Genomic DNA, 27,137 nt, shown 5'->3' with positions numbered 1-27,137 from the left:
GTACAAAAAGGCCCCCAGCCACCCAGGAAGGAATGTGCTCTCCTCCCTACGGGTATTCAAGCAGAGGTGGATGGCTGTGTATCAGTTAGATGCTGAACACCACGGATCTAAGATAGCTGAGCCAGGAAGGTGTGTGCTGTAAGCCCTGGTGTGTGTGTGAAAGGCCACATGGCTGAGGGTCATGAGCATGGGCTCCGGCATCAAACAGATGTTGCACTGAATCCTAACTCTGCTATTAATAGTTTGGATGGGTTTGTGTTTTTTTTATTGTGAGCTCAAGTTTGGGCTTTATCTGCAGGAACTCTTGGCAGCCTGGGTGGAGGGTCTGCTTTGTTTCTGTGAGGCAGCCCCCCACCATCCCACTAGAATGATGAAGAAAGGCACTGACAACAGGGCCAATTTGTGTTAGTTACTTGCCTTAGTGTTTCTAGATCATGCAAACAATTCACAACAATTACAACCCCAGCCCCCCCACTTTTTTTTTGAGTCGGGGAGGGGCAGAGGGAGAGGAAGAGAGAGGATCTTAAGCAAGCTCCATGCCCAGCACAGAGCCCAACACAAGGCTCGATCTCACTACCCTAAGATCGTGACTTGAGCCAAAATCTAGAGCCAGATGATTAATCAACTAAGCCATCCAGGCCCCCCAACCCAAGCCCCTTCTTTTTTTTGTTGATTTTTAGATTTTATTTGTCAGAGAAAGAGAGAGAGTGTTCACAAGCGCACAGCCAGAGGGAGAAGCAGTTTCCCCGCCAACCAACGAGCTCAATGTGGGACTCGATCCCAGGGTCCTGAGATCATGACCTTATCCGAAGGTAGCCTCTTAACCCACTGAGCCACCCAGGCATCTCTACTCAAGCCCTTTCTAAAGGCAAATCTGTGTTTGGGAACTCACAGGAAGAAATTATTTTTTCTTCACAGAGTCCAGGCCAAGATAGATGGTTTCCTTGCTATCCCTGATCAGTTCTTCCCTATTCTGTGTTTTCCATAAATAGATCCCTCTTCATCATACTTTTATATTATGTTTATTAATTATTTTATGTCCCTCCCCCACCACAATATAAATTCCCCAGGGGCAAGATTATATTTGTCACTGCATCCCAAGTGCCTGGAATAGGAGCCTAAATTATAGCAAGCTTTTCAAAAAATGAAATTGAGCAAAGGAGTGAAAATATGCATCTCATTTTGCCAGCTTGGTTTTAGTCTGGCCCTTTCACTAAGAAGGTGGACTTTTGGGGTCTCAGCTCTATCCAGGGTCCCAGTTCCTCAGTCTTATCTCCTATCCCAAAGTGACCCTATGAGAACAAACTGCTTGCTTGCTGTTTTTTCAGCTCCCTCTTCACTTCCAGACCTTAGTCATTTCTTTCCTTTCTTGCAAGCTTAACTATCTATTGAAAAAGTGTTTGATATATTTTAACCCAGCATTTCTATGGCCTTTGTAGAGGGAGGATTTTCAGGTTAACAATCTTCCATGTTTCCAGAAATGGCTCTGCCACTTAGCAGTTACTTTGCTTCTCAAAGCTCCAGCTTTTTCTTCTGTAAATATCAGTAATATTAACAACCTCATAGGGTTTTTAGAAGGCTTACGTGAAAAGACATTTGTTGATCTCCCAGAACCTGGTAAATGCGCAGCACATACTACCATTATTACTATTGTTTCTGCAAGTCATGCTCTCCTGATTTATGGGCACACATTGTACAGACGAGCTCATGCAAATGAACAGGCTAGGAGTACGCCCTGGGCAAGTCAGGAGTTCAGGATGTTTGGAGGCATTATGGATGGCATTCCTGCCGACCCAAGACACAGCATTCTGTGCAACTGATCAGAAACAGAAAACTGATCAGAAAACAGAAAACTACAAAGACCTCCCAGTGCTTCCCAATATTTTTCCCACCATGTCACACAGAAATTAACAGTTGTCTAGTTCACGAAGGTAAACAGATGAGGCTCTTCAAGGCTGGAGTGACTCATCTAGGACCATCTGCCCTAAGCTCTCCCAGACTCCTTAAAGGTTAAAGGGATTGCTACTTTGCCACACTCATAGGAAAACTATAAAACGTTACTAAGAGCCACTAAAGAAAACTTAAGTAAATGAAGATTATATCATAGTCATGGACCGAAACTTCAACACTGTAAAGATGTTCATTCTCTCCAAACTGACCTACCGATTAATGTATTTCCCATCAAACTTCCTGCAGGGCATGTTTGTGTACTTGTTTGGTTGGGGTTTTTTGGTGGAAGCTGACAAGCTAGTTCTGAAAAATAAGACTCGGGAAGCCCTCCTGGATAACAAGACAGTAGAGTGATGGTAATTACTACAATATGTCATGGGCACCAGATGGACAAATAGGCCAATGGAATAGACTAGGAAACCCCCCCGCAAACAGACCCAAACAAATAAAAACAGTTGCTTTGTGACAAAGAACAGAGGGAAAGTTTGGTCTTTTCCAATAAATTGTTTTGATGTATTCCTTTCGGTTCTCATTTATTTCTTCCCAAGCTAAAACTCCATACTCCGTAAACAACTGCCCATTTTCACCTGTCCCCAGACCCTGGCAACCACCATTCTACTCTCTGTCTTTATGAATTTCATTACTCTAGATCTCTCACATGAGCGAAATCATATAGTATCTGTTTTATTGTGACTGGCTTATTTCTCTTAGCAAATGTCTTCAAGGTTCATCCATACTGTAGCATGGGTCAGAATTTTCTCCCTCTTTGCGGGTGAAGAATATTCCATTGCATGGACACACCACATTTCATTTATCTGTTCGTCTGGTGATGAATTTGTTACTACCACATTTTGGCTATTGTGAATAATGGTGCTATGAACACATGTCCCCACTTTCAGTTCTTTGGGGTACTTACCCAGAAGTGGAGTTCTCAGATCATGTGGTGATTTTCTGTTTAGTGTTCTTCGGGACCCACCATACCCTTGTCCATAGTGGTCGCACCAATGTACATTCCCACCAACAGCACAAAGTTCCCAATTTCTCTACATCCTCACCAATACTTGTTATTTTCTGGGTTTTTTAAATAATAGTCATCCTGATTTTTTTAAAAAGATTTTCTTTATTTATTTGTCAGGGAGAGAGAGAGAGCACAAGCAGGGGGAGTGGCAGGCAGAGGAACTCGATGCAGGACTCGATCTCAGGACCCTGAGACCATGGCCAGAGCCAAAAGCAGATGCTTAACTGACTGAGCCACCCAGGTGTCCCAATAATAGTCATCTTCATGGGTGTGAGGTGACATCTCATTTGAGTGCTGTTCCTCTGAAAATGAATGCTTCTGAGCATCTTCTCATTGCTTATTGATCTTTGGTATATCTTCTTCGGAGAAATGTCTGCTCAAGTCTTTTGCCCATTTCTTAATCTGCTTGTTTGATTTTTTTGTTGAGTTGTACAGCCGCAATTTTTTGGCTATGCAACCAAGATCCAGAGAGGTGAAGTGACTTAGCCAAGGTCACCTCAGTTTCATAGCAGACCCATGGCCAAAACATAGCACTTTTATTCCCAAGGCCAAAGCCCTTTCCTACTACACCAATCTGCCTGGCTCAGTACGAGATAACAGCCTCCAATCCTCACCTTTAAGATTCATCCCTGATATCCCCAAATTTTTACTCCAACTTCAGATCTGATTATCCCTGTCTTACCCTGTCTTTGTAGTAGCTCATTAACTTGGAGTCTAGCATTTTCAGCTCCAGTGGGTTTCTGTCCCTGTCCCGAGTCAGTGTTTATGACAGTCCTCCCCCCGCTTGGACTCCCCATGTTACCTGGCCTCATCCACCACCTGAAGAGACAATCTGTGTAGTCTGCATACCTGCGGAGGAATTTATTAGGCCAGGGTCCAGACGCAGACCTGAGATAAATGTTTTACAGCGGTGCAAGGCCACTGTCCCCCGCCACATCGCACATTGGATCCCCACGTGATTGCTGATCTGAACTTTCTCGTTTTTCTCGGCAACAAGGTGGCAGGTCAGGGGAGGCCCGAGGACCCCTAGAGAGCTGTGAATTATTAACACTTGCAAGCTGGCTGCAAATGATACTTTAGCAGTCATTCCCTCCCTCGTTCTTTTTCCCAGCTGAGGGGGCAGAATACACAATACTTTTCCACTAAAAGGAAAACTGAGGTGCAAAACAGACCAGTCTTGGGTTCCTGCCTGGACCAAGTCTGAGTCCTCTCAGAGTCTGGATTTGGGTCTCCACCTGCCTCTTTCTGAGAAACACGAAACAGAAGATCAGTGGTCCTTGGGAAATTTGGACCCCTTCTCAAGGGCCACAGAGGGACAAGTTTGGGAACAGGAGAACAGCAAGGAAAGTACCAGGCCTCTCGAGGTTATAGCCTCACCCTGACTCTACCCCTCACAGAGAGACTAAGGACCAGCCTATCCAAGGCAGAAGGGCCAGTGAGAGAGAATCAAGACCAGGAGCAGCCTAGTGGCCCCAAGTCTATAGCATGATTTAAAAGACACCCTTTCAGGGGCGCCTGGGTGTCTCAGTGGGTTAAAGCCTCTGCCTTCGGCTCAGGTCATGATCCCAGGGTCCTGGGATCAAGCCCCGTGTTGGGCTATCTGCTCTGCAGGGAGCCTGCTTCCTCCCCTCTCTCTCTCTGCCTGCCTCTCTGCCTACTTGTGATCTCTCTCTCTCTCTCTCTGTCAAATAAATAAAATCTTTTAAAAAAATTTTTTTTGAAAAAAAAAAAAAGACACCCTTTCGGGTCACCTGGGTGGCTCAGTGGGTTAAGCCTCTGCCTTCAGCTCAGGTCATGATTTCAGAGTCCTGGGATCTAGCCCTGCTTTGGGTTCTCTGCTCAGCAGGGAGTCTGCTTCCCCCCCCTCTCTCTGCCTGCCTACTTGTGATCTCCCTCTCTCTGTCAGATAAATAAATAAATCTTTAAAAAAAAAAAAAAAGACACCCTTTCTTCAGGGGCTCAGTCAGTTAAGCATCTGACTCTTAGCTCAGGTCCTGATCTCAGGGTTGCGAGTTCAAGCCCCACATCGGGCTCCACGCTGGGTCTGAAGCCTACCTAAAATGAATGAATGAATGAATGAATGAATGAATAAAAATAGAAGACACCACTACCTCAAAGTTTTGCCTCCTTTGGGATGGTTCTAGTGCCTCCTGACACTCCAGTTTGGAGCACTAATCTATGTAGACCTTGTTTTTCCCATTGTTTAGAATTCCAACATGCAGGGCACCTGGGTGGCTCAGTGGGTTGAGGCCTCTGCCTTCAACTCGGGTCATGGTCCCAGGGTCCTGGGATCGAGGCCCACATCAGGCTCTCTGCTCAGCAGGGAGCCTGCTTCCTCCTCTCTCTCTGCCTGCCTCTCTGCCTACTTGTGATCTCTCTCTCTCTGTTGAATAAATAAATAAAATCTTTAAAATTAAAAAAAAAAAATTCTAACTTGCCAGAAAAAAGATAATAGTGATGCTTGCCTTCATTATCCACTGAAGAATGTACATTTTCTTCTCAAAAGCCCAAGTCTAGACCAGGACAGTCCCATCTGATCTGCCGTAAGGTGGAGCGCAACCTCTGTGCCCAGCCAGCCAGAGCACTGCCTGCAAGTCCTCTGTTGGCAGGGTACTCTTTGCTAAACACCATCTTTTACCTTTCCCCTAGATCAGCCTGAAAATATCCTGGAGGACAAAATGTGAGTCCCTGATTCAAAGAATCAGGCATCAGGAAGGCCTGAGGTTCCCAGCGGCTGTGAGAAGGCTGAGAAAGTGCAGATGTCACAAAGCAGGGGAGGCTGGTTTCCTCAGCTCCTGTGGCCAAAGACAGAGCTTGGCAGGAGCCTCAGGGAGGAGCTCCGCGACAGCTTCATGCAGCTGCTCCCAGGAGGTGAGAAGCAGAGGAGGATGGGGCATCTGTAGCCACAGTGTTGTGTGTTATATGACTTCAGTGTACCCGGAGTTGCGGAGAGAAGCCTTCTTCCTATTTATTCACACAGCACAGTGTGGCTCTGGGGTAGCAGTGAGGGGGCGCTCCAGCCCAGAGCACAGACAGAGCTGAGACTGTGGCTAGTTCTACCATGAGGCTGGTGTGTCCTGGAGAAGCTCAGTGCGCCTCTGTGCAGATCAGCGGGTGAGCCGGTGGCAGGGTTTGGACAGCTGAGCCAGTGGTCCTGTGGGCCTGGTCCCCTGTCAGCACAAGGCCTGGCCTGGCTGGTGTCCTCTGTGACCAGGGACAGAGAAGATAGACTCTCTAGTGCACCATAGTGACATGAGGAGAGTGGTGGTCTCTCCAGTGGTCCTGTGGGCCTGGTCTCCTGTCAGCACAAGGCCTGGCCTGGCTGGTGTCCTCTGTGACCAGGAACAGACAAGATAGACTCTCTAGTGCACCATAGTGACATGAGGAGATTTTTCTCTGCCTTCTATTTACAAAGACAGAACTTCTGGTCAATATTCCTGGGGAACCATTCACTAAAGACTGGAAATGAGAAGTGAAACTGAGAGAGACATCCTTCCCAAGGCTTGTTCTGCCATCTTGATACTCAAACCCGGTCTCCATAGTGAAACAGCCCTGACTCCCTCCTCACATTTTACCAAGTACTCTGGGCAAGAAGCCAGTGGTGACAGTGGCTGGGGACGAAGACTGGAATGCCCACACAGCTTTGCTTTAAGTGTCCTCTGGCCCGAAGGTTGGTTTCCTTCCAGAGAACTGTTGGCTGCGGCAGAGGGCTCAGTTCGTCTTCTCCAGGGGAGCTGCTGGGTTTCCCACAAAGTCCCTGGAGCCAGGATGGGCTGAGGCCAAGGCAGAGAGGGATATAGATCCTTCAGCTTCTGACATCCTTCCTCACAGTCACTTGGGCTCCTAACCATCACACCAGTCATGAAACAGGTGTAAGCCCCAAGTCCGATCAAGGATTAGAGGTATTCTCCCCAACCAACACCCCCACAAACCCACACACAGTAAGAGCCTTGCATGGCTGCAACCAGGCACGCCTCAGGGGGAATGTGACACAATGACAGAATTTTCTCTCTGCCTGCAGATGTCAGCCACTAGCATCTTCGTTGCCTAAAAGCCCAATGTGGTCAAGTGAAAAGTGAGAATTCATCACCAAAGTTAAAGCGATCTTTGACTACACTGACTAGACAAGACTGTGACTATGCTAGGCAGGGGGCAGGTCTGAGGCCCCACGTATTTGACAAGGGAACTGGACAAACTAGACTATGTTCAGAGAGAATGACGAGGCTGAAGGACACACTGACACTGGACCATAAGGAGTAGTTGAAGGAGCCAGGGACACTTAGCCCCGAAAGGAGAAGTGTTAGCTAGTATGATGACCTTTCTTCAGAGGTTTGATGGACTTCTGTGTAGGAAGGGAAACTAGGTAATGACAATAACTAACATTAACTGAGTACTTACTATGTGCCAAGTACCACACTAACTGTTTTCCATACATTTTCTCATTGAAACTAGCCATCGATCCCATGACAAAAGTGCTATTATCAGACCCATTCCATGGAGGAGGAAGTTAAGAAAAGTAGAGTGACTTGCCCAAGGCCATCTCCTAAACGGAGTCAGAAGATGAACCTCGCAGTCTGACTCCTGTGCCTGGTGCTGAACCACCTTCCAGAACATGTTCTGTGGGCAGCCCTCAGCAGAACAGGGAACCATGGTTGGAAGTTAACGGGAGGCAGATCTGAAGGCAATACGACAAAGAATTTGTAAACCGGAGGTGCTCAAAAAGAACGCTGGGCAGGTACTCTGGGTGGTAATGAGCCACACACCACCAGAGAGATGAAAGCAGAGTCTGCAAGAGGTAGACACAACAGTTCGCAAGGAGCAACTCGGCGAATGCCGCACCAAGGAGCTTGTGAGGGACACAAACACATGGTTGGACCCCACTGCAAACCTACGGAATCAGACACTCCGTGGCAGGGCCCAACCATCTGCATTTTAACCCTTGTCTAGTGGCTTTAATGCACACTCAAGTCTGAGAACCACTGGCATAGAAGTTTCTGCACCCTGCCAGCGACTGGACTAGACCTCACCATTCTCCAGAAGCAAGAGATTATTTAACATCCAACCAGATCTTCTTTTAATGTTGAGCACTTCCTAGTAATACCCAGAACACAACGTATCAGTTACTAGGTTGTACAACTGGCCTCAGGTACCTCAGACATCCTAAGGCTGACAGGATAAATATTTGGGAGGCTATGGGCCGGAGGCTGCCCCAAGCCCCCCAAGGGGACACAGCAGACACACTGGTCACTTCAGTGGCTTCATTGGTTTCCAACAAGCCCGTCAGGTTATCCCTATACCATGTTTGTTCATATTGTCCACACACCTGAAAAATGCTTACCCCTGCCTTTTGAAATTCCACCTCCTTTTAGGGTTTAATTCAAATGTCACTTTGTCCACTGAAGTAAGTGCCCCACACTGTCCGTCACGGGGACAGTCTCCATTTCCTCTCTCATTCCTTCTCTTCTTCTGGGCTTCCTCTCACTTGTGTGGTGCTTACAGCACCGGGCACATTCTGCCTTGGCCAGCACCTTGTCCCTCACCACCAAGCGTACTCTCTTTGAGAACAGGCCAGCTGGTGCTCTGTCATGTCAACCCTGCAGGGCCCAAGACACAATGACCTTCAGTGAGGAGGGAGCAGAAGCAGCATCTTGAGGAAATCATGTACGCAGGTGTTGCACGATGGGCAGATGCACCCTTACTGGAAGGAAGTCCTCTGCCATTCGCTTTCAAGCCTGAGGTCTTTGCAGAATTTTGAGGGTTCTGCAACAACCAGTGTGAGCACACGTGTGTCTGCTGGTGCTCAAGGGGCCCCAAAGTTGCAGCTCCACAGTTTTGTTATCTTTGACTTTTTTTCATTGTTGCATAGCTTCCAGCTGATGACAAAGACTGAAGGGTGTCATGGCCAAACTTCTGGGTGTCCCACAGAGATAAGCACAAGCAAGTCTCCATTTCAAGGAACAGAGAAGTCATAAATTTGGCCTCTGTTGTAGGGACTGGGATAGAAAATACTAGACCCCATTCAGCAGTTCATGTCTGTAGGGCCTGGTGTCCTATGGCTGTCGTGGACTGGTCCTGGGCCCAGGATGATGGTGAGAGACCTGCAGATGAGAGGAGAGACTCCCCTCCCCCACCCCCCAGCAATCCCAGCAACCTCCCACCCCACAGCTGGTTTCCATCCCCCAGGAATCCACACATTCTGTTGTGAAAGCTGAGCAGTTTAACAGAATAAGGAGATGGAGCTGATGCCTGTCTCACCTGATAACATGACAATGGCTTTGGTGGGTCCCAGGAAAGGACCACAAACCCCAGAGCACTCTTCAGGTCTAAGGACTACAGAGTACTACAAACCAGGAAATCCCTGTCCACACATGGGTGAGTGACTCTAGATTTGTCATGAAAAATTTCCCTGACCCCTCTTCTTCTGACACTCCTTGGGCTCCTGGGTAGCTTGGCATTTGTCAACAATCACGTCGGTTATTTGTTTCAGAACCATTGGGCTTCTCATTGTGCTGGGTCCTCTCTGGCATGGAGCCTGGCCTAGCCTTGCAGAAGTTAGAACCCAAAACTTCTCACTTGCAGACCAATGCTCTTTCCATCAAGGTGCGTGACACTAGAATTCAGGGATAATCCCAGCAATCTTCCAGTGACCTCCCTTGGACAGCAGTGACCAAAGAGGAACAGATCAAAACAGAATGGAAATGGGTTGAAGGGGTCATAGATGGGGAAACAAGGTCAGCCATTCACCCACTCATCATCCCCCCCACCCCATGCAGGACCGTTTGGGCTGTCCCCCTCTCCATCTCCCACGCCGCCCTCAGGTTCCCTCACTGTGCCACCCTCTTCCCCCTTCAGCCTGGATCTTCTCTCTCCTCTGTCCTGTCCTTAAGCAAAGCCTTCTCTCAGGAAAAGACTTGATACCCTTCTTTATACTTGAGAGCACATGCTCAGTCATTCTATCATCAGTCTTATCTTCATTATGAATTATCAGTGAAAAATCTTTGTCCCCCAAGGTGAAGAAAACAATTTCAAAGAGTGCTTTTTCTCAGCCCCCTCAGCAGATAGTCTGTCTCTAACACAAAAAGGAAGAGGAAAAGCGGCAGAGGATGAGGTGGAAAAGAAAAAGTTCACAGTGGGGGTGGAGGAGAGAGAGGCAGGAAGACCCCTGATTGCTACAAAAACCCATGCTGTGGTTTTCAAAGACATATATACAAGTCATGAAGGTGTGAGCAATGACGGAAGTGGGAGACGACCAAAGAACAAGGCAGGGGCTGAGAGCTCAAAGTGTCTTCACCAGAGCCCCCAGGCTGAGAGCAAGAAAGAAGAACTTCTGTCCCAAGGTAATGAGGCCCACTGGGGAACTGGGGTCTGGGAGTGGGAATGGCACTGTTGACAGAACTGCTCAGGTAAGGACAGGCTTCCAGTGAGGTCCTTGAGAACCCCTAATTTTTGCAATGCTCTTTACCCTTAGGACGCTAGAAAGAGAAGTGTTACTGTGCCAGCTGGGGCGCCATGCTTGCTCTTCCCGAGTCGGCTTCCAGGGATCCAGGCCCCATTCTGACACTTGCCTCAAACGTGAAAGAACTGTACTGCATGTTCATGGGAGGGAAATCCAGGCAAGCTCCTGAAGTAACAAACCTGACCAAGCACGAATCTCTTATGCTGTCCTAAATCCTACAGGCCGCTTTGTTTTGGTCAGTGTTCATTGGGGATGAATGACAAAAGGTCATTTTTATCAATAAAAAGGACATGGTCACTAGAGGAAAGTTCTCAAGACTTGGATCCACTGTCCTCCGGATCCCTCAAAGCCTGGCCTAGGACAAGCCACTGGGCTCCATGGAGCTTCAGACTGGTCCTGTGAGGCACCCCAAGGGAAGTTTATATCCCAGATGTATGCTCTGGGAGGGGGAATGCCAACAAGAGAGGCTTCAGGCCAACTGGCATGTTTTGGCAGAGTAAACTTGTGAATTCCAGAGTGAAAATAATGATTTGGAAATAGTTTTCCGCGGGACGCCAGGGTGGTGCAGTCAATTGACTGTCTGACTCTTGGTTTCAGCTCAGGTTGTGATCTTGGGGTCATGGGATTGACCCACGTAGGCTCCATGCTCATCGCAGAGTCTGCTTAAGATTCTCTCCCTCCTCCCTCCTCTCTCCTCCCCTCTCTCTCTCTGTAAAATGAATGGGTAAATCCAAAAAAAGAAAAAGAACAAGTAGTTTTCCTTGGGGCACCTGTTGTAGCTCAGTCTGTTAAGCAACCTGACTCTTGACCTCAGCTCAATTCATGACCTCAGGGTCATGAATTAAGGCCCATATAAAAAAAGAAAGAAAGAGAGTCAGGAAGAAAGAAAGAAAGAAAGAAAGAAAGAAAGAAAGAAAGAAAGAAAGAAAGAAAGAAAGAAAGAAAGAAAGGAGTGAGTGGGAGGGAGGGGGGAGGGAGGGTGGGAGGGAAGGAGGGAAGGAAGGAAGGAAGGAAGGAAGGAAGGAAGAAAGAAAGAAAGAAAGAAAGAAAGAAAGAAAGAAAGAAAGGGTTTTCCTCTAAGTTCCAGAGCTATGCACTTTAGTGGAAGACTTTTCATCTAGAAATCAGGAGAGCTGGTTGCCTCTGTTTCCCTAATCACAAAACAAGGAGCCTGCTCTGTAGGAGTTCTTAACTGAGGGTCCATTCATGAGATTCATAAACCCGAGAGAAACATTATATCTTTATTTCCACCAGTTTCTAGCTGAAAGTTAGCATTTGTTTCAATTATGAATGTAGGCAACCAACCACAATAGAATTTGCCATCAATAGAAATCAGAAACATTTCCAAATCTCATTACAGTTGTTACAGATTTCTCAAAATGTCACATAGATTCATCACTACTATGAGATTATGATGCTTTACTGATGCTAGATCTTAGGAAACACGCTACACTATCCCATGTTCCAATGTTTAGACAACTATTTTGATATAATTTGTTTCCTTTGTTATCCTTTATCTTTTGTTTTATTAATTTGTGAATTATTCTGAGAAGGGGACCCACAGGCTTCATCAGACAACCAAAGGTGTCTGTGGTCTATTTATGTTATGGTTGAGAAGCCCAACTCCGTGTGTCAAGTCAGGTCAGGGCCTCAAGCCTGAGAAAGCAGACAAGCGCTCCAAGGGCCTTCTGAGACTGACTTCAGTTTACTTACTAATCTGTTTCTATTTTAAGGAAGTTGGGTGTGTGGTGGTTGATGAAATCCCATCTCTGGGTCTGGGGCATCTTTTTCAGCTTGGTGGGAGATCTGCAAATGGCAATCTGCAAATAAATATTTGTGAAGCTGTTTGCTAACCTTCCACCTCCTCTGAGAGGTTAGATCAGGACTTTGGTAGCAAAAAGAAGAGCCTCTTCCTTCCAGTCTTTACCCACCAGCAGTAGGTCCACACTCCGCAGAAAATGTCGGGCACAGACCCACGTGTCATTTAATTATAGCAACATTCACAGGAGAGAGCTTTAAACACAGGAGGAGTGTAAGGCTGAGCAAGGTTGGTAACATGCCCCAGATCACATGAAGCTTGGATTTGAGTCTGGGACTCCAGGTGCTTCCTGCTTTCTAAGGTCAGGGAGAAGGAGGGTGTTTACCTCCAGAAGCACATCCTCAGAGTCCATAGGTCCTGGGCACCCAGCATAGTTCAGGGGCCGCGGGGAAGGCTGAAAGGTGACAATACCAACCTAACCTGGACCCTCATCGTTGCCGACTCCAGGGCTCGCCACGTCTTATGAGGAAGAGGAGACCTGCATCTAGCCTGTGGACCCAGAAAGTCCCCACCTTTCGCTCCCCAACACCTCTTCCCGCTTTGGAGGGGTCTAGTACAGGCTGTGTCCTCAGGACCCACCAGACCGGATCTTGCACCGCCCACACCTCCAGCACTGGCTCAGGTTTTCCCCTGCTAGCCTGCACACCCTACCCCCGCGCCATCTCCGGCTTCAACTAGAAGGCAGCGCCCTCTAGTGGTCATAACGCAGAAGCAACGGTGCCTGCTCCACCTGGCCCTGCCTGCATCACACCGGGGTGCTCCCCCTCCAGGCACCAAGGTCACCTACTCCAAGAGCATCTTTTCCCCATGGCCCCCACCTGCCCAGGCCCCCTGAACAGCCCACGATAAACTTACACGCTCTGCTCCAGCTCGGCCCTAGGCACCACGAAGCGCGGCCACTCCTGCATCAGCCCCTGTGAGCCTGCCCGCCACTCTGCCGCTCTCTTCTTGGAAGCGGTCCCTACCACGCCCCTCCCATCTCGCTGCACCAGTCCCTCAGGAAACATGCCTAGAGAGGGGACGTGACCTTCTCAGCATCTCGCAGCTAGCTAATGCACAGCCAGGACTGGAAGCCCAATCTCCCCAGACCGTTCCCTGCCTTACCTCACCACCAGATCCCCAGTCAGCAAACATCTGTCAAGGCCCAACTGCATTCCGGTCTTGCAGCCTTTCCAGACCTCTCATTCCGAATTTCTCCTTTTCTATTCCTTGATATACTTTATGACCTTATTATTGTTATCACAGCCTTCCTTGGATTGCAGCCGTTCCTGAATGGCTAGTTAGATGTGAGAAGAGGGACAAAGGACATGAAATACCCGCATAACTTGGGAGTTAGAATCCTAGCTCCTTCACTTAGAAGCTGTGATTTTTAAGCTCCTCACAACGCCTCTGTAAGCTTCCATACGCTTGGTAAAAGTGACACATTTTTAAATAACTAGAAAAGCCGTGCTTTATAAGAACTAAACACAATTGTGGATGTGGAGGTGTTTGGGACACTGTAAATTGCTGCAAATATGAGGAAGCATAAAAATAAACATGGCTAACATTTACTGAGTCTTTACTCTATGCCAGCCACTACCCTGGCATTAAACCATGTAAGTAATTTACATGGGTTGCCTCCTTTAACCCACAGAACAACCCTGGAAAGAGAATATGATCATTTTACAGCTCAGTACGCTGCTTTTCAGAGAGGTTAAGAAACTTGCCAAAGCCAGAGTACAGATGGGTCCTTCTGACTAGAGGCTGCATAGAACCACTGAGAGAGTCAGCCTCTGTTTTAGTTGTCTCTCTGGGCTCTGTGGTGCCTAACACATCATAGTTGTTCAGTGTTTGTCAAATATATCCATTTATTAAGGGCTGAGGATGGTTCCTATCCCAGGAGCCTAAGTATAAGTGTTTCCTTAGATCTAGCATCAGTAAGTGTTGGGACACAAGCCGTCTGGTTCCAGAGTCTATGCTTTAAACCACAAACTTAGGCTAAATGAATAACTGCAATTCTTCTTCATCTTCCTTTTTCGAGTTTTTTAATTTAAATTCAATTAATTAACATATAATGTATAATCATTTTCAGAGGTGGTGTTCAGTGTTTCATCAGTCTTATATAACACCCAGTGCTCATTACATCACGTACCCTCCTTAATGCCCAGCACCCAGTTTCCCCATCCCCCCACTCACCTTCCCTCCAGCACCCCTGTTTGTTTCCTATGATTAAGAGTCTCTGATGGTTTGTCTCCCTCTCTGATTTCATCTTGTTTTATTTTTCCTTACCTTCCCCTATGTTCCTCTGTTTTGTTTCTTGAATTCCACCTATGAGTGAGATCATATGATAGTTGTCTTTCTCTGACAGACTACTTTCGCTTAGCATAATACCCTCCAGTTCCTTCCATGTCCTTGCAAATGGCAAAATTTCATTTCTTTATCTTCCTTTTCAAATCAGATAATACTTTGTGGCTAGACACAAAGCATGTCATTCAATGTTTTGTTTCAAGAGTCAGCAGGACATTCTGGTGGAGACATGGAAGAGCGTGAAAGTAAGACAACACACAGGAGAAGGAACACACGGTCAAGGCTAGGGCAGCAGCCCTGGGGGCCAGGCCATTGGGAGTTTTCATTAGGATTGTAACAAACTTAGAGGCACCTGAGTGGCTCAGTTGGTTAAGCATCTGCCTTTGGCTCAGGTCATGATCCCAGGGTTCTGGGATCGAGCCCCACATCGGGCTCTGTCCTCCATGGGGAGTCTGTTTCCTCCTCTCTTTCTGTCTGCCTCTCTACCTACTACTTGTGATCTCTGTCAAATAAATAAATAAAATCTTTTTTAAAAATAAAAAAATAAAAAGTAGTAGTACATTCATAAGGTAAAATACATTAAGTGGAAGAGTGTTACATGAGGAAAAAAAAGCCTCCTTACATTTATGTGCCTCCCAACCCACAGGAACTGCCCTTCCCCGCTTAAAGTTCACCTCTTTTAATATTTTCCACTTAACTTTTGGATACAAAGATCAGAATGGTGGTTGTCGGAGAAGAGGAGACTGAGCGGTGGGTGAAAGGGGTGAAGAGGGTCTGGAGGTACAGACCTCCAGCTGTGAAATGAACAGGTCATGGGGATATGGTGTGCAGCATGGGGACTACAGTGAATGGTATTGTAGTGCACACTTGAAGGTGGCCAGCAAAGTGAATCTTGAAAGTTCTCATCAAAAGAAAAACATTTTTTGGTAAATTTTTATGGTGATGGATGGTGACTAGACTTCCTGTGGTGATCGTTTCATAGTGTATAACTATTGTCAAATCATTACTTGTAACTCATATCATGTATGTCAATTATACCTCTATAAAAAGATTAGAAATAATCAAAATCTTCACTGGTAGGAATCTATGAGAATAAATTCACATAATTATGAACATTGTGCAACAACTTTTTTTTAAAGATTTTATTTATTTATTTATTTATTTATTTGTCAGAGAGAGAGAGACAGAGAACACAAGCAGGCAGAGTGGCAGGCATAGGCAGAGAGAGAAGCAGGCTCCCCACTGAGCAAGGAGCCCGATGCGGGACTCCATCCCAGGACCTTGGGATCACGACCCGAGCCAAAGGCAGCGGCTTAACCGACTGAGCCACCCAGGCGTCCCTGTGCAACAATTTTTAAGGAGGGAAAGCTGTTTATGTACTGATAAGGAATGTCTCCACAGGACACACTGGTAAGTGAAAAAAGCAAAATATAGAACAGAGGATACGGTACGCTATCATTCATTGTTGTTATTGAATTTTTTTTAAAAAATATGCATAGAATATCTCTAGAAGTATCTTAAATTATCTAAAGTATCTAAAATCATTCATTGTTGTTATTATTTTTTTTTTTTTACAATATATGCATAGAATATCTCTAGAAGTATCCACAATAAGGCAACATCGGTTGACTCTGGGAAGGGGCAATAGATCACTGTGGGTGGGATTAGGAAGGAAACTTTTAACTACACAGCTCTACCCTTTGAACTCTGTGAATGAAATTATCTATCCAAAAAGATATAAACTATTAAAGTGTTTAAATATATTTTTAAAACACTTATATAAAGAGAGGGGATTTTAAAAAATAAGAATATTTATTTTATATGCATAGCCCTGCAATTTGCCTTTTTTGACATAATGGTATATTATTGATTCCCCCCTCAAGCTCATATTTAAAGAACTCATTCTTTTTAATAATATATAACTTTCTACTGTATGAATGATTCAAAATTTATTCAAGGATTTCCAACTGATGAAAACCCAGGTTTTATCTTGCTTTTGCTTTGGGTTCAGTTTGGGTTTTTTGAGATGAGAACATTTTTTCTTAGCTAGGATTAGAAGACATAAACATAAAAAAAAGAACATATAAACATAAAAGGCAAGACAATAAAATATTGGGAAAAAGTATAACTCCAACCTGAGGGAAACTTTCTTAAACAATACAGAGAACTACAGATCACTTAAAAGAAAAGATAGATAGATGCACTATATTTAACTACATGCAAATGTGAATTTTCCTGATGGAAAAAAACATTTTTTCAAGAGACAATGAATTGGGAGAAAATATTTGTTAAAAAAAAAAAAGTTAGGGTAATATCTCTAATATAGAGAAAAGCTGATTTTTTAAAAAGTTGATTTGGGGGGGCGCCTGGGTGGCTCAGTGGGTTGAGCCTCTGCCTTCGGCTCAGGTCATGGTCTCGGGGTCCTGGGATCGAGCCCCGCATCGGGCTCTCTGCTCAGCAGGGATCCTGCTTCCTCCCCCTTCTCTCTCTGCCTGCCTCTCTACTTGTGATCTCCCTCTCTCTGTCAAATAAATAAATAAAAAATCTTTTAAAAAAAATTGGGTTCCTAGTCTTTGACCTAGTAATGCAACTTAATTTAGAAAAAAAAATTCTGAAAATAGAGCCTTTAGTGTCTCTGTCTCTTCCCTCTTTTCTCCTCTCTTCTCTCCAGTGAACCTCACTTGATTAACTTTCTCGCTTTCCAGCCAGCTGGACTCTCATGCCCAAGCCTTCCACCACCAGACTCTAGCCAACTTAAGCTAGTGCCTGGAACATGGAGATGGTCCTGGAGTCCTGGGAGGAGTCCTCATGTGCTTTCAGGAAAGTAAGGCAAGGACATCATTGGAGCCAACATTTCCTTTTCAGGGAAGTGAGGCAAGGACATCATTGGAGCCAACATTTGCTTCAAGTTCCTGTGGCTGCTGACACTGTGCAAGACACTGATGGCACCTGGCAGAGGATGCTTCGCCCTGGCCATTCTGCTGGCAATTGTGGACACCCAGCTTGGTGGTGAGGACAGTCCCTCCTCAGATCCCCAGAGCAGAGATAGCCATCAGGGAAAATCCTGGACTCAGGAGGAGGGATGGATCCCAAGGGTTTTTTTCTGGTAGGGAAGAAAAGGACCTACTCCCTCTTGACATTAATGGAAGGGTGAAAAATATAGTTTTTCTTTTTCTGTTAAAACTAATACTATTGCCCTCCCCATCAGACATTCTGCCTCTGTTATGTGTTGCCAAGAGCCTGGTAATCTGGCCCTCAATCTAAGATACTTTCAGGATCTTATACATTCTAAATTTATGAAATCCAGGTTTGAGATCCAGATACTACAATGTGTGTCAACTTGGGGCGCCTGGGTGGCTCAGTTGGTTAAGCATCCACCTCTTGATTCAGCGCAGGTCATGATCTCAGGGTCATGAGATCAAGCCCTGCTTTGGGCTCTGTGCTGGACATGGAGCCTGCTTAGGATTCTCTCTCCCCTTCTCCTTCTGCCTCTCCTCTCTCTGAAATATATAAGTCAGCATTAGCAACCCACTAAACCACTGTGTAGTTCAGTTAATAAAATGGGAACATCAGTATGTGGTTCTAGGGCTATACCGAGGATTAGATGTATATAAATGCACTTTAATAAAGGTCCTATACAAGTTCCATTTGGAGTAGAAATAAAATCTAAACCATTTCTGAATTAACAAATAACTGGGATTACAGGTCTCCCTCAGATACAGGTATAGCCCGTAAACTACTCTTCTAAGAGGTGGTATTTAATGTAGGCTGGGCAGCCGCCTCCTCTGCCTCAACATTTCTGGGTGAGTGCACTTAGTCTATGTGAGTGAACTTCCCCTGGCTAACTCTTCTCCCTTCCCATTCCAGAGGGCATGCAGATCCAAAGCTCATTTCACAAGGAAGGAAAACAACTACACTTGATCTGTACTTTGCAGTATAAGAAAGAAGAGGCTGAGGGGGTTATAGTGTTTTTGTGCAAGAACAGATCTTCTGACTGTTTCCCCGAGACCAGCTTGCAGCAACGGAGACTTAAACGGAATCCTGGGAGAGATGGTGTCAGTGAAATACCATCTCATTTGGTGTTCACCATAAACCAAGTCACACCATCAGACAGCGGGACCTACCAGTGTTGTGCCATAAGCCGGAAGCCAGACATCCGCCTTCAGGGTCACTTTTTCTCTATTTTAGTCACAGGTGAGCTCTGACATCCCACATGCCACCAGATGAGATAATAAGCAGGGTTGGCAGCTGGAGACAGAAATAGTTACTTCAGGTCCTGGACAGGCGGTCTCTCCTTGGGGCAAGAGTCCTTCCCATGACTCAGTCATTTCCCACCAGTCCCACTGTAGTGGCAAATGCTCACAGCATGAATACAAAAGTGATCTCGTTTTGTCTTTTATTTTAAAAATCTTATTGAGATAAATAATTTCATTTTTATTGACACTGAGACTGGGTTACGTGGAGGTAAAGCAATTTGTTCAATTTGTCTTGCTGACCAGTGCCAGTAAAGCAGATAGAGGTCTGAAATTTAGGCTTTCTTGATTCTAATTGAGATCTCTCAGAAATGTGGTCCTAGTTCTAAATACAGACACTTGAGCCTTCACGCTGTGACAGAGATGAATTTGAGATAAAATGGATGGTTGTCTTAATAAACATTTAGTTATAAAGAAACAGAAATCTGCTCAAGTTGCCATGGGTTAAAAGGAACAAATAATAAAGCAGGAATAAAGGAATAAAGCCCTCATGAGATCCAGGCTCTGAAACCAGAAAGCCAACAGAACCTAAACAATGAGTCTCAATCTCTCTGGGGCAGCAAGGTCTCTCATCTCTGCATATTTCCTTTTTTGTGCATACTCCTCTACTCTGTTACTACTTAGACAAAACCCAAATACGGTCACCTCCAGACTCAGCTTTATATGTGACTTCATCATATGGCCAGTAGAGAGTGACTCTTGTTTCTATATTCCCAAAGGAACCTTCAAAACTAAGGATTATGTTCTAATTGGAATTCTATACCCAAACAAATTGTAGTCAAATATGGGGAAAGAATAAAGACAGGCAATGACTCAAAAAAAAAGATTGCCTCCCATGTGATCTTAAGAAGCCACCAGAGGTGTACTTCAGAAAAACAGGAAGTGAACAGGTAGAGTGGATAAAATGGGATCCAGGAAAGTAAGGAATCTAATAGGAGAAAGGAGATAAGAAAATTCTAAAATGAAAAATGGCCAAAACAATTAGTCCAAAAGGAAAAAGAGAAAGAGGACTCTGGAAGATCTTGAGGAGGTGAAAACAGAATTGATAGATCATCTTTCTGAAGGCCTGTGACAGATTGGATAAAGGATTAAAGATATGGATATGGAAAATTCTGCCTGGTTAAAAAAAAAATAAGGTAATCATCATCTCCAGGGAAAACACTAAATTTTACAAAAGGAAACCTATCACAGCACACAACTTGGTTCTGTAATAATGTAACATTTACAGAATCCAAATTACGTAACATTCATTTAACTACAATGTGTAATATAATGATTTATGAAAGATGCAGAGAAGGGAAGTGGATAGCAGCTTAAGAGAAACATGTCCTCATCTTCTTTAACAGAAAATCAATAGATAATGCCCAAATTTTATCATCAAGAAGTGGTAACATAAGCATACTATTTAGGAATACAGTGAAACATCTCAGAGCTGACAGTGGTTGTCTCGGGGGAATAGGCCTAGGAGGAAAAAAGGACACTGCTATCATTCTTTATGAACTTTCAAATACTGTATTTTAACTTTAAGAAAAATAGAAAACAGGGGCACCTGGGTGGCTCAGTGGGTTAAAGGCTCAGGTCATGATCCCAGGGTCCTGGGATTGAGCCCCATATCGGTCTCTCTGCTCTGTGGGGAGCCTACTTCCTCCTCTCTCTGCTTGCCTCTCTGCCTGCTTGTGATCTCTGTCAAATAAATAAATAAATAAATAAATAAATAAATAAATAAATAAATAAATAAAATTACACCCCCTCCCAAATAAAAACCTAGCCCAGAGTCTTTTTAACAAATATTTTAATCATTTCCTATGGTTAGCAGTTAATCCACATTTTCTACGTTGTTCTGGATTGATTTATATTTTCTTCCTTGCTTCCTGGTGTCTTCCCCTCTGACCTCACTACAGCATCCAACACTTCACATTCTCTCCCTTAACAAACGCCCATCTCTATTGGCTTCTACGACTCTACTTCCCTGGTTTTCCCGCCTTTCTGGGGGTTCTTTTGCTCCTTCGCTGCCATTTCCCCCTCCCACCTCTCAAACATGAGAATTCATTCGCCAAGACTCATTCCTCACCTCTCTGATCATTCCCCTACTGTTTCTCCCAAGTTCTCATTCACCCTCATGACTTTAACCTGCCCCTTCTTGCAAAATGATCCACAAGTCAACTCCACCAGCTCTAATCTCTTCCTAAGTTTCAATTTAACATTTTCACTGACAACTGGATTCCTAGCTTCTAACTGCCCTGCCATCTCCTCAGACTCAAACCTATCCTGAGACCCTAGTTCTGCCCATGATTTATGGTCAAAATCTTGGTGCCTTTCTCTTCTCCATACAGTCGGTTACTAAGTACAACTAGTTCTTCCCCAGTTTTATTCCTTTCTTTCCAAAGGGGCTTTCCAAGTCTTGTCTCACACTTAAAATATTCCAACAGTTGAGGCGCCTGGGGGGCTTAGTGGGTTAAAGCCTCTGTCTTTGGCTCAGGTCATGATCTCAGGGTCCTGGAATTGAGCCCTGCATCAGGCTCTCTGCTCAGCAGGGAGCCTGCTTCCCTTCATCTCTCTCTCTGCCTGCCTCTCTGCCTACTTGTGATCTGTCAAATAAATAAACAAAATCTTAAAAAAAAAAAAAATTCCAATAGTCTTCTGACAAGCTCCTTGGGATCTGTCCATGTCTTACTCAACTGTGTATCTCCTCCCACACCTACCTCAGGGCCTGGCACTAAGCTATTACCTAATAAATGATACATCAACTCTAAATAATATCTCTGCCTCCAAACCAAACAGCCACCTAACCTCTTTCTAAAATGCTAATTTGTACATGCCACACCACCAGTTTTAACGGCTTTTAACTTTCTATGGGGCAACGTCTAAATTATTTTTGCCTCACTCCAGAGGCGTTTTAAAATTTCATTCTATTTATGTGAATACTCTTCCCGTTTACCTCACGAGGGGAAACTCTTCTGTCATTCTTCTCATGCTTCTCATATTGATTGTGCATCCTGCAGACACAGTGCTGAGCTTGGAGAGTAGAATGGGGGGAGCAACAAGGCCCTTACTCCTTATAAACTAATCTATATATAGTCTATAATCTGATCACATTCTTTTAATACATCCTAAGCTTTTCTACTGGTGATGGCACTCTGTAAGATAAACTGCCTTTCTCAGCCTCTCAGTACTCTGAGACTCTAATACTTAAGTATTAGAGTCAGCACATGCACCAAATGCAGAGATGATAAACTTCCTCTTGAAAGGTGAAACTAACAAAACTGGACACGTAACATATAATATCAGTAAATAACGTCTACCATTCACTGTGTGCTTACCACGTGCCAGGCATTGTGCTGAATGACGTGTTGATTATTTCATTTAGTCTTCACTGCCTTTTTGAAGTTGCAGCTATTGTTGTCTTGTGAAAAGTCAGGCTCAAAGGTAATTGAGGGTAATTTTATTCAGCTAGTAAATGGTGAATAAAAATCCAGATCTATTCCAAAGCCCAGATTTTAATTTAGGCCAAAGTGCTTGACACACTCCGGAAGACGGTTTTTACGTGAGGGGGCACCCAAGTCCAAGGTACCTAAGCTATTTTAGCTAACAAGACTTGAAAGTTCCTTCAAGGTAGGCTTGTTTGCATCCCCAGTGTGACACATTCTGTATCTATTTTTTTGCTGTTTTAAGTACCTCATCATCATTACCCAGAAATGTTTAAAAAAATACTTATTTGGGCAATAAATTGTGCTGAGCGTTATCCTTGGAGATCAAAAAAGATGTTCTAAGATGACACAAAAGGAGGTATTAATGATTTCTGAAACCCTCTGCTGATCAATTAATTTTCTTTTGAACTAGAGACAGGGAACTATACAGTGAAAGGACTGAAACAAACAGGACACCCCAAGTTCAATCACAGCAAAGGCATTCTCAGTTCAGGCTTCCTGCAAGAAAACGCCTGGGTGATGCTGGTCACTAGCCTGATGACCTTGGCCCTTCAAGGTATGTTCCAAAGTCTTCAGCAGCCCAGGAAATGAGGGTGCTACACCTTTGACATCTTGCTTATCCTCCAGGAGGAGACGGGTAGAAAGGAAGCCTAGAGTGGGAGAGTGAAGGGAGGCCCCTGCTGTCCACAGGAAAACATCAAACCAACATGAGGGCAAAATTGGACCAAAGGGACTCAAGACTATACTAATCAGAGGAAGATGGATGAAGCACATTTTCCATGGGATAGATCAGACCTGTTAGGAAAGAAAGCTTGTGGAAGAGGCAAAGAAATAAATACAGCTGCATCTATTCATGGGACAAACAGAAGGCTACAAGTTAAGGCAACAGATGTTTGCCTATTATGCGAAGATGAACAAGGCAAGAGTCAGACTGGGTCTGGAGGTGGGTTTTAAAAATGCAACTCCTTGGCAAAGGGTGATGGGCAGACTGGGTATAAACACTTGCAGGTGAGTCCTCTGAGCGTCACATCAATATAGATCCTGGTTTTCCCTATTGGATAAGAGATTGGAACTCACAATGATTTGCCATTACAATTACCAGCAACTGATGGAGCTCTTTGCCCGTCCTTGGCATTTTTTTTTATTTTTTAAGATTTTATTTATTTATTTATTTGTCAGAGAGAGCAAGCGAGCAAGAGAGCGCACAAGCAGGCAGAGTGGCAGGCAGAGGCGGAGACAGAAGCAGGCTCGCTGCCGAGCAGGGACTCCATCCCAGGACCCTGGGATCATGACCTGAGCCGAAGGCAGCATTTTTTTTTTTTTTTTTTTTTATTTTATTTGAGAGAGAGCACAGCAGAAGAGGAAGAAGCAGACTCCTCACGGAGCTGAGAGCCCCACGTGGGGCTTGATCCCAGATCCCTGAGATCATGACCTAGGACAAAGGCAGACACTTAACTGACTGAGCCACTTAGGCACCCCACCTGTCCTTGGAATTCTTAATTCCATGTATTTTTTTTTAAGCTTTCCTCTTATTAATAACTACCACTGTTTGCATGTCACCAGAACGTAAGCTCTATAAATGCAGGGGCTTTGTCACATTTACCCCAGCAAAAAGACAGTACCAGGCATAGTAAGCTCTTAATAAATTTGTTTAAACAATTTGTGTGATAGGTTAGGTTTTACCTATGGTGATTCTTGCACCATATAACCCTCCCAGGCAAACATTCCCTGATTTCTCATCAGTAAACAGGCACAAAGAGCTTAATATTGCTCTAGTTCACAGGAATTAAGAGAGAGGAACTTCTCACTCCAAAACCATGTGCACTCATAATTATCTACTATCTACTATCTACCTTCACCACCCTCCCCACTCTTAGATTGCCTCCTCCCATTTCTAGAAATAGGATCACCTAACACTCCCATAGTCCAGACTTTTTTTTTTAAAGGTTTCTTTGTAGTATTTTTTTTTTTTAAGATTTTATTTATTTGACAGAGAGAGTACAAGCAGGGGGAACAGCAGGAAGAATGAGAAGGCTCCCGCTGAGCACAGAACCCACTATGGGCCTCAATCCCAGGACCCTGGGACCATGACATGAGCTCAAGGCAGATGCCTAACCAACTGAGTGACACAGGCATCCCATTATTCCAGCCTCTTAATTGGAAACTATTACAAGAAAACAGACCTGTGTTACTTGGCAAGGACCTACCAAATGTAAGCCTATGACAGTTGTCAGGAGGAAATTGATGAATATCCAGCAGTCGAACCCTTTAGACCTAATTCTTTATTGAATCTAAATTCCCTCAGATAGTTAGCTACTCTGTTAGTAAAATAAACTGTATTTCTTCATACAGAAACAACTACTCTGAGAAGGAAATTGATGCAACCCATGACTACTGACTATCTTTGGCTCCCAAGTTATGCTAGAGCCAAAACGCTCTAAAAACTCTCAAAAACTCTTTCCAGTCAGGTGAAGAGAATGAACTTTTGATAGGTGATGCCTTTTATCCCTCTCCCCCCCAACTCAAGGCTTAGCAGAACTATGAAAAGGTTAATGTTCAGTAGAATAGAAGAACACACATTTTGTCAGGCCCAGAGAGATGACGTAGATCAAGTTAGGATGCTTACGTGTTATCAAAAGGATGAAGGGACGCCTGGGTGGCTCAGGAGGTTAAGCACCTGCCTTCAGCTCAGGTCCTGATCTCAGGGTCCTGAGATAGCCACATCAGGCTCTCTGCTCAGTGGGGAGTTTGCTTCTCCCTCTCCCTCTCTCTCAAATAAACGAATAAAATCTTTAAAAAGAGAGAAAAAAAAAAAGAGAGAGAGAGAGAGAGAGAGAAAGAAAAAGGAAGGAAGGGGAAGGAAGTAAGGAAGTTAGTTAGTTAGTTTCCTGCATCTCTGGGCCTCCCTCAGCTCATAAAACCACCTTCAGTCAGTATCCCTGTCCTATCACTGTGCCAGTCTTCACATGGAAAACCAATGGAACTTTTGGGGAGGCAGCTCTTTCTTCTTTGATTGCCCTACCTTCCCGCAAGGAGAAATCGAAGGTTGGCTTCTTCCCCACCTCGACCAGACCAGTCAGATTTGCTAGAGGTCCCATCTGCACTTTAGCAGTAAGAGACAACTGATTATAGGGAAGGGTTATAACCCCTTCCTTCTTTAATTTCCATTTCCTCCCTAGTCACTAGGACCAATCAAACAATGAATTACATAAGCTATCTAAGTTGTGTGGCAGTAACATAACCTTCCTTTTTCTTTCTACAGCTTTGTAAGCCTTGTGCCAGAAACTTAAAAAAAAAAAAAAGTTACAGCAAGATAAACCTGACTCTCTTTAGCTTGCTACCTTTCACATTACAAAATACAGAGAGAAGATACTGCACAGGGGAGGAGATGCTAAATATGCCAAGAATCTGGGGAATGCAAGGTGAGACAAATGAATATATTCCTTGACCTCCCCTCCTCATCACCACAGGAAACCTGCCTTTCTTTCTCCCTGTCACCACTTAAAAAAGAAAAAAAGAAAAAAAAAAGAACAGCTTTCACAAAAGTGGCTGGTGGACAGTTCTCACTAAAATGCTGGATAAGTATGCGATATGTGTGTTTTTGTACCGAAGAAAAAGTCTTCCTCCCCCTTCTCTAACACAGTAAATAAAGAAGGCAGCCAAACAAATTGAGAACACAAGTTTTTTTGGGAAGAAATTTTTATTTAACACTAAAAAGAAAAGAAACGAGCAAAGATATGTAGGACAGGAAAAGAGCCAGAGCCAGTGACTAACTTGGCATGAAAATGAAGAAATGGAGAGACCCCGGCATTCAACAGCATCCCCAGAGCACAAGGAAGTTTCGTGCGCCCAGGTGCACCACAAAGCATAACCGCCCAGCTTCAACCAAGTACTTGTCAGCCTCTTTGGTCATATCTCTTTCCTTTTAAATAAATGCCCAGAGCAGTATTTGCAGCCTTTTCGTCTCTCCTAAATTCACAAATCCTCTTGTCTTTCTCATCAGACAGATGACCTTTTGTCATAGTCAAGTGGGGGTAGGGGGAAGGGGCGGAGGACGACATCGACAGGAGACTCTAAGAACACAGACAATTTCACTGGAGCTAAATAGCAAACCATCAAAAGGAAACAGAAAGCTTACCTGCGATCCTTGGCCAGGACCTGCCAAATGTGGGAGCAAAGTTTTGTGGGAAGAGAGAGAGAAAAGGCGGAAAAAGATGGCTTAGACCCTTATTAGTGATGGTGTCGACTCTCAAACTAAGGACTCCGGATTTTGTGCCTTATGGAGGGTGAAAAAGACTAGGCATGTAGTCAAAACACCTGCATTCAAAATTCTGGCTCTTCAGTGTACCAGCTCTGTGTCCTTGGGCAAATGAAGTTTTGAGATGCTGTTTCTGTGTACTTATCTCTAAATGGGATCTTGTCTACCCTATCTTCTGATTCCATAGGATTGCTCTGAGGATCAAATCTGAGATTCTAAATTTTAAACCCACAGCCACTTGAATTCTGACTCCAAAGTCTCCAAAGTTTTCTCCATTAAATTATGTTCACTTTAATCTTTCTATGTTTTATGTAGGTTTTGTTTCTAACTAAATTTAAGCTGCATGTGAGTGATGTTGTCTTTTGCTTTTTACTATTAAAAGAATCTTCTGAGGGACGCCTGGGTGGCTCAGTTGGTTAAGCAGCTGCCTTCGGCTCAGGTCATGATCCCGGTGTCCTGGGATCAAGTCCCGCATCGGGCTCCTTGCTCAGCGGGGAGCCTGCTTCTCCCTCTGCCTCTGTCCACCTCTCTGCCTACTTGTGCTCTCTCTCTCTCTCTAGCAAATAAATAAAATCTTTAAAAAAAAAAAAAAAAAAAAAAAAAGAATCTTCTGAAATTTCTCAACATTACATAATCACTGGAAGTCTCACAAAGAAGCCACATCCTACT

General features: G+C 44.5%; 1 protein-coding gene across 2 annotated transcripts; it reads left to right on the top strand.

Annotated features, from left to right (window-relative positions):
• Positions 1–10,250: 10,250 nt before the first annotated feature.
• CD160 (CD160 molecule) lies at positions 10,251–25,728 on the top strand. Of its 2 annotated transcripts, XM_032848141.1 has the most exons (5): positions 10,251–10,305; positions 17,395–17,538; positions 18,397–18,723; positions 22,623–22,766; positions 25,473–25,728. In XM_032848141.1, the coding sequence occupies exons 2-5, from the start codon at positions 17,472–17,474 to the stop codon at positions 25,478–25,480; spliced, it is 546 nt and encodes a 181-aa protein (XP_032704032.1). In that variant the 5' UTR covers positions 10,251–10,305; positions 17,395–17,471; the 3' UTR covers positions 25,481–25,728. The 2 variants fall into 2 exon arrangements, with proteins under 2 accessions (XP_032704032.1, XP_032704031.1); XM_032848140.1 differs by lacking the exon at positions 25,473–25,728 and having other exon boundaries at positions 22,623–22,844.
• Positions 25,729–27,137: the final 1,409 nt, after the last annotated feature.

This window comes from Lontra canadensis, unplaced genomic scaffold (assembly GCF_010015895.1).
Source record: "Lontra canadensis isolate GAN:19392208 unplaced genomic scaffold, GSC_riverotter_1.0 scaffold200, whole genome shotgun sequence".
NCBI classification, from domain to species: domain Eukaryota; kingdom Metazoa; phylum Chordata; class Mammalia; order Carnivora; family Mustelidae; genus Lontra; species Lontra canadensis.
The sequence above is the reverse complement of the archived record's forward strand: the minus strand, read 5'-3'. Positions and strand labels throughout refer to the sequence as shown.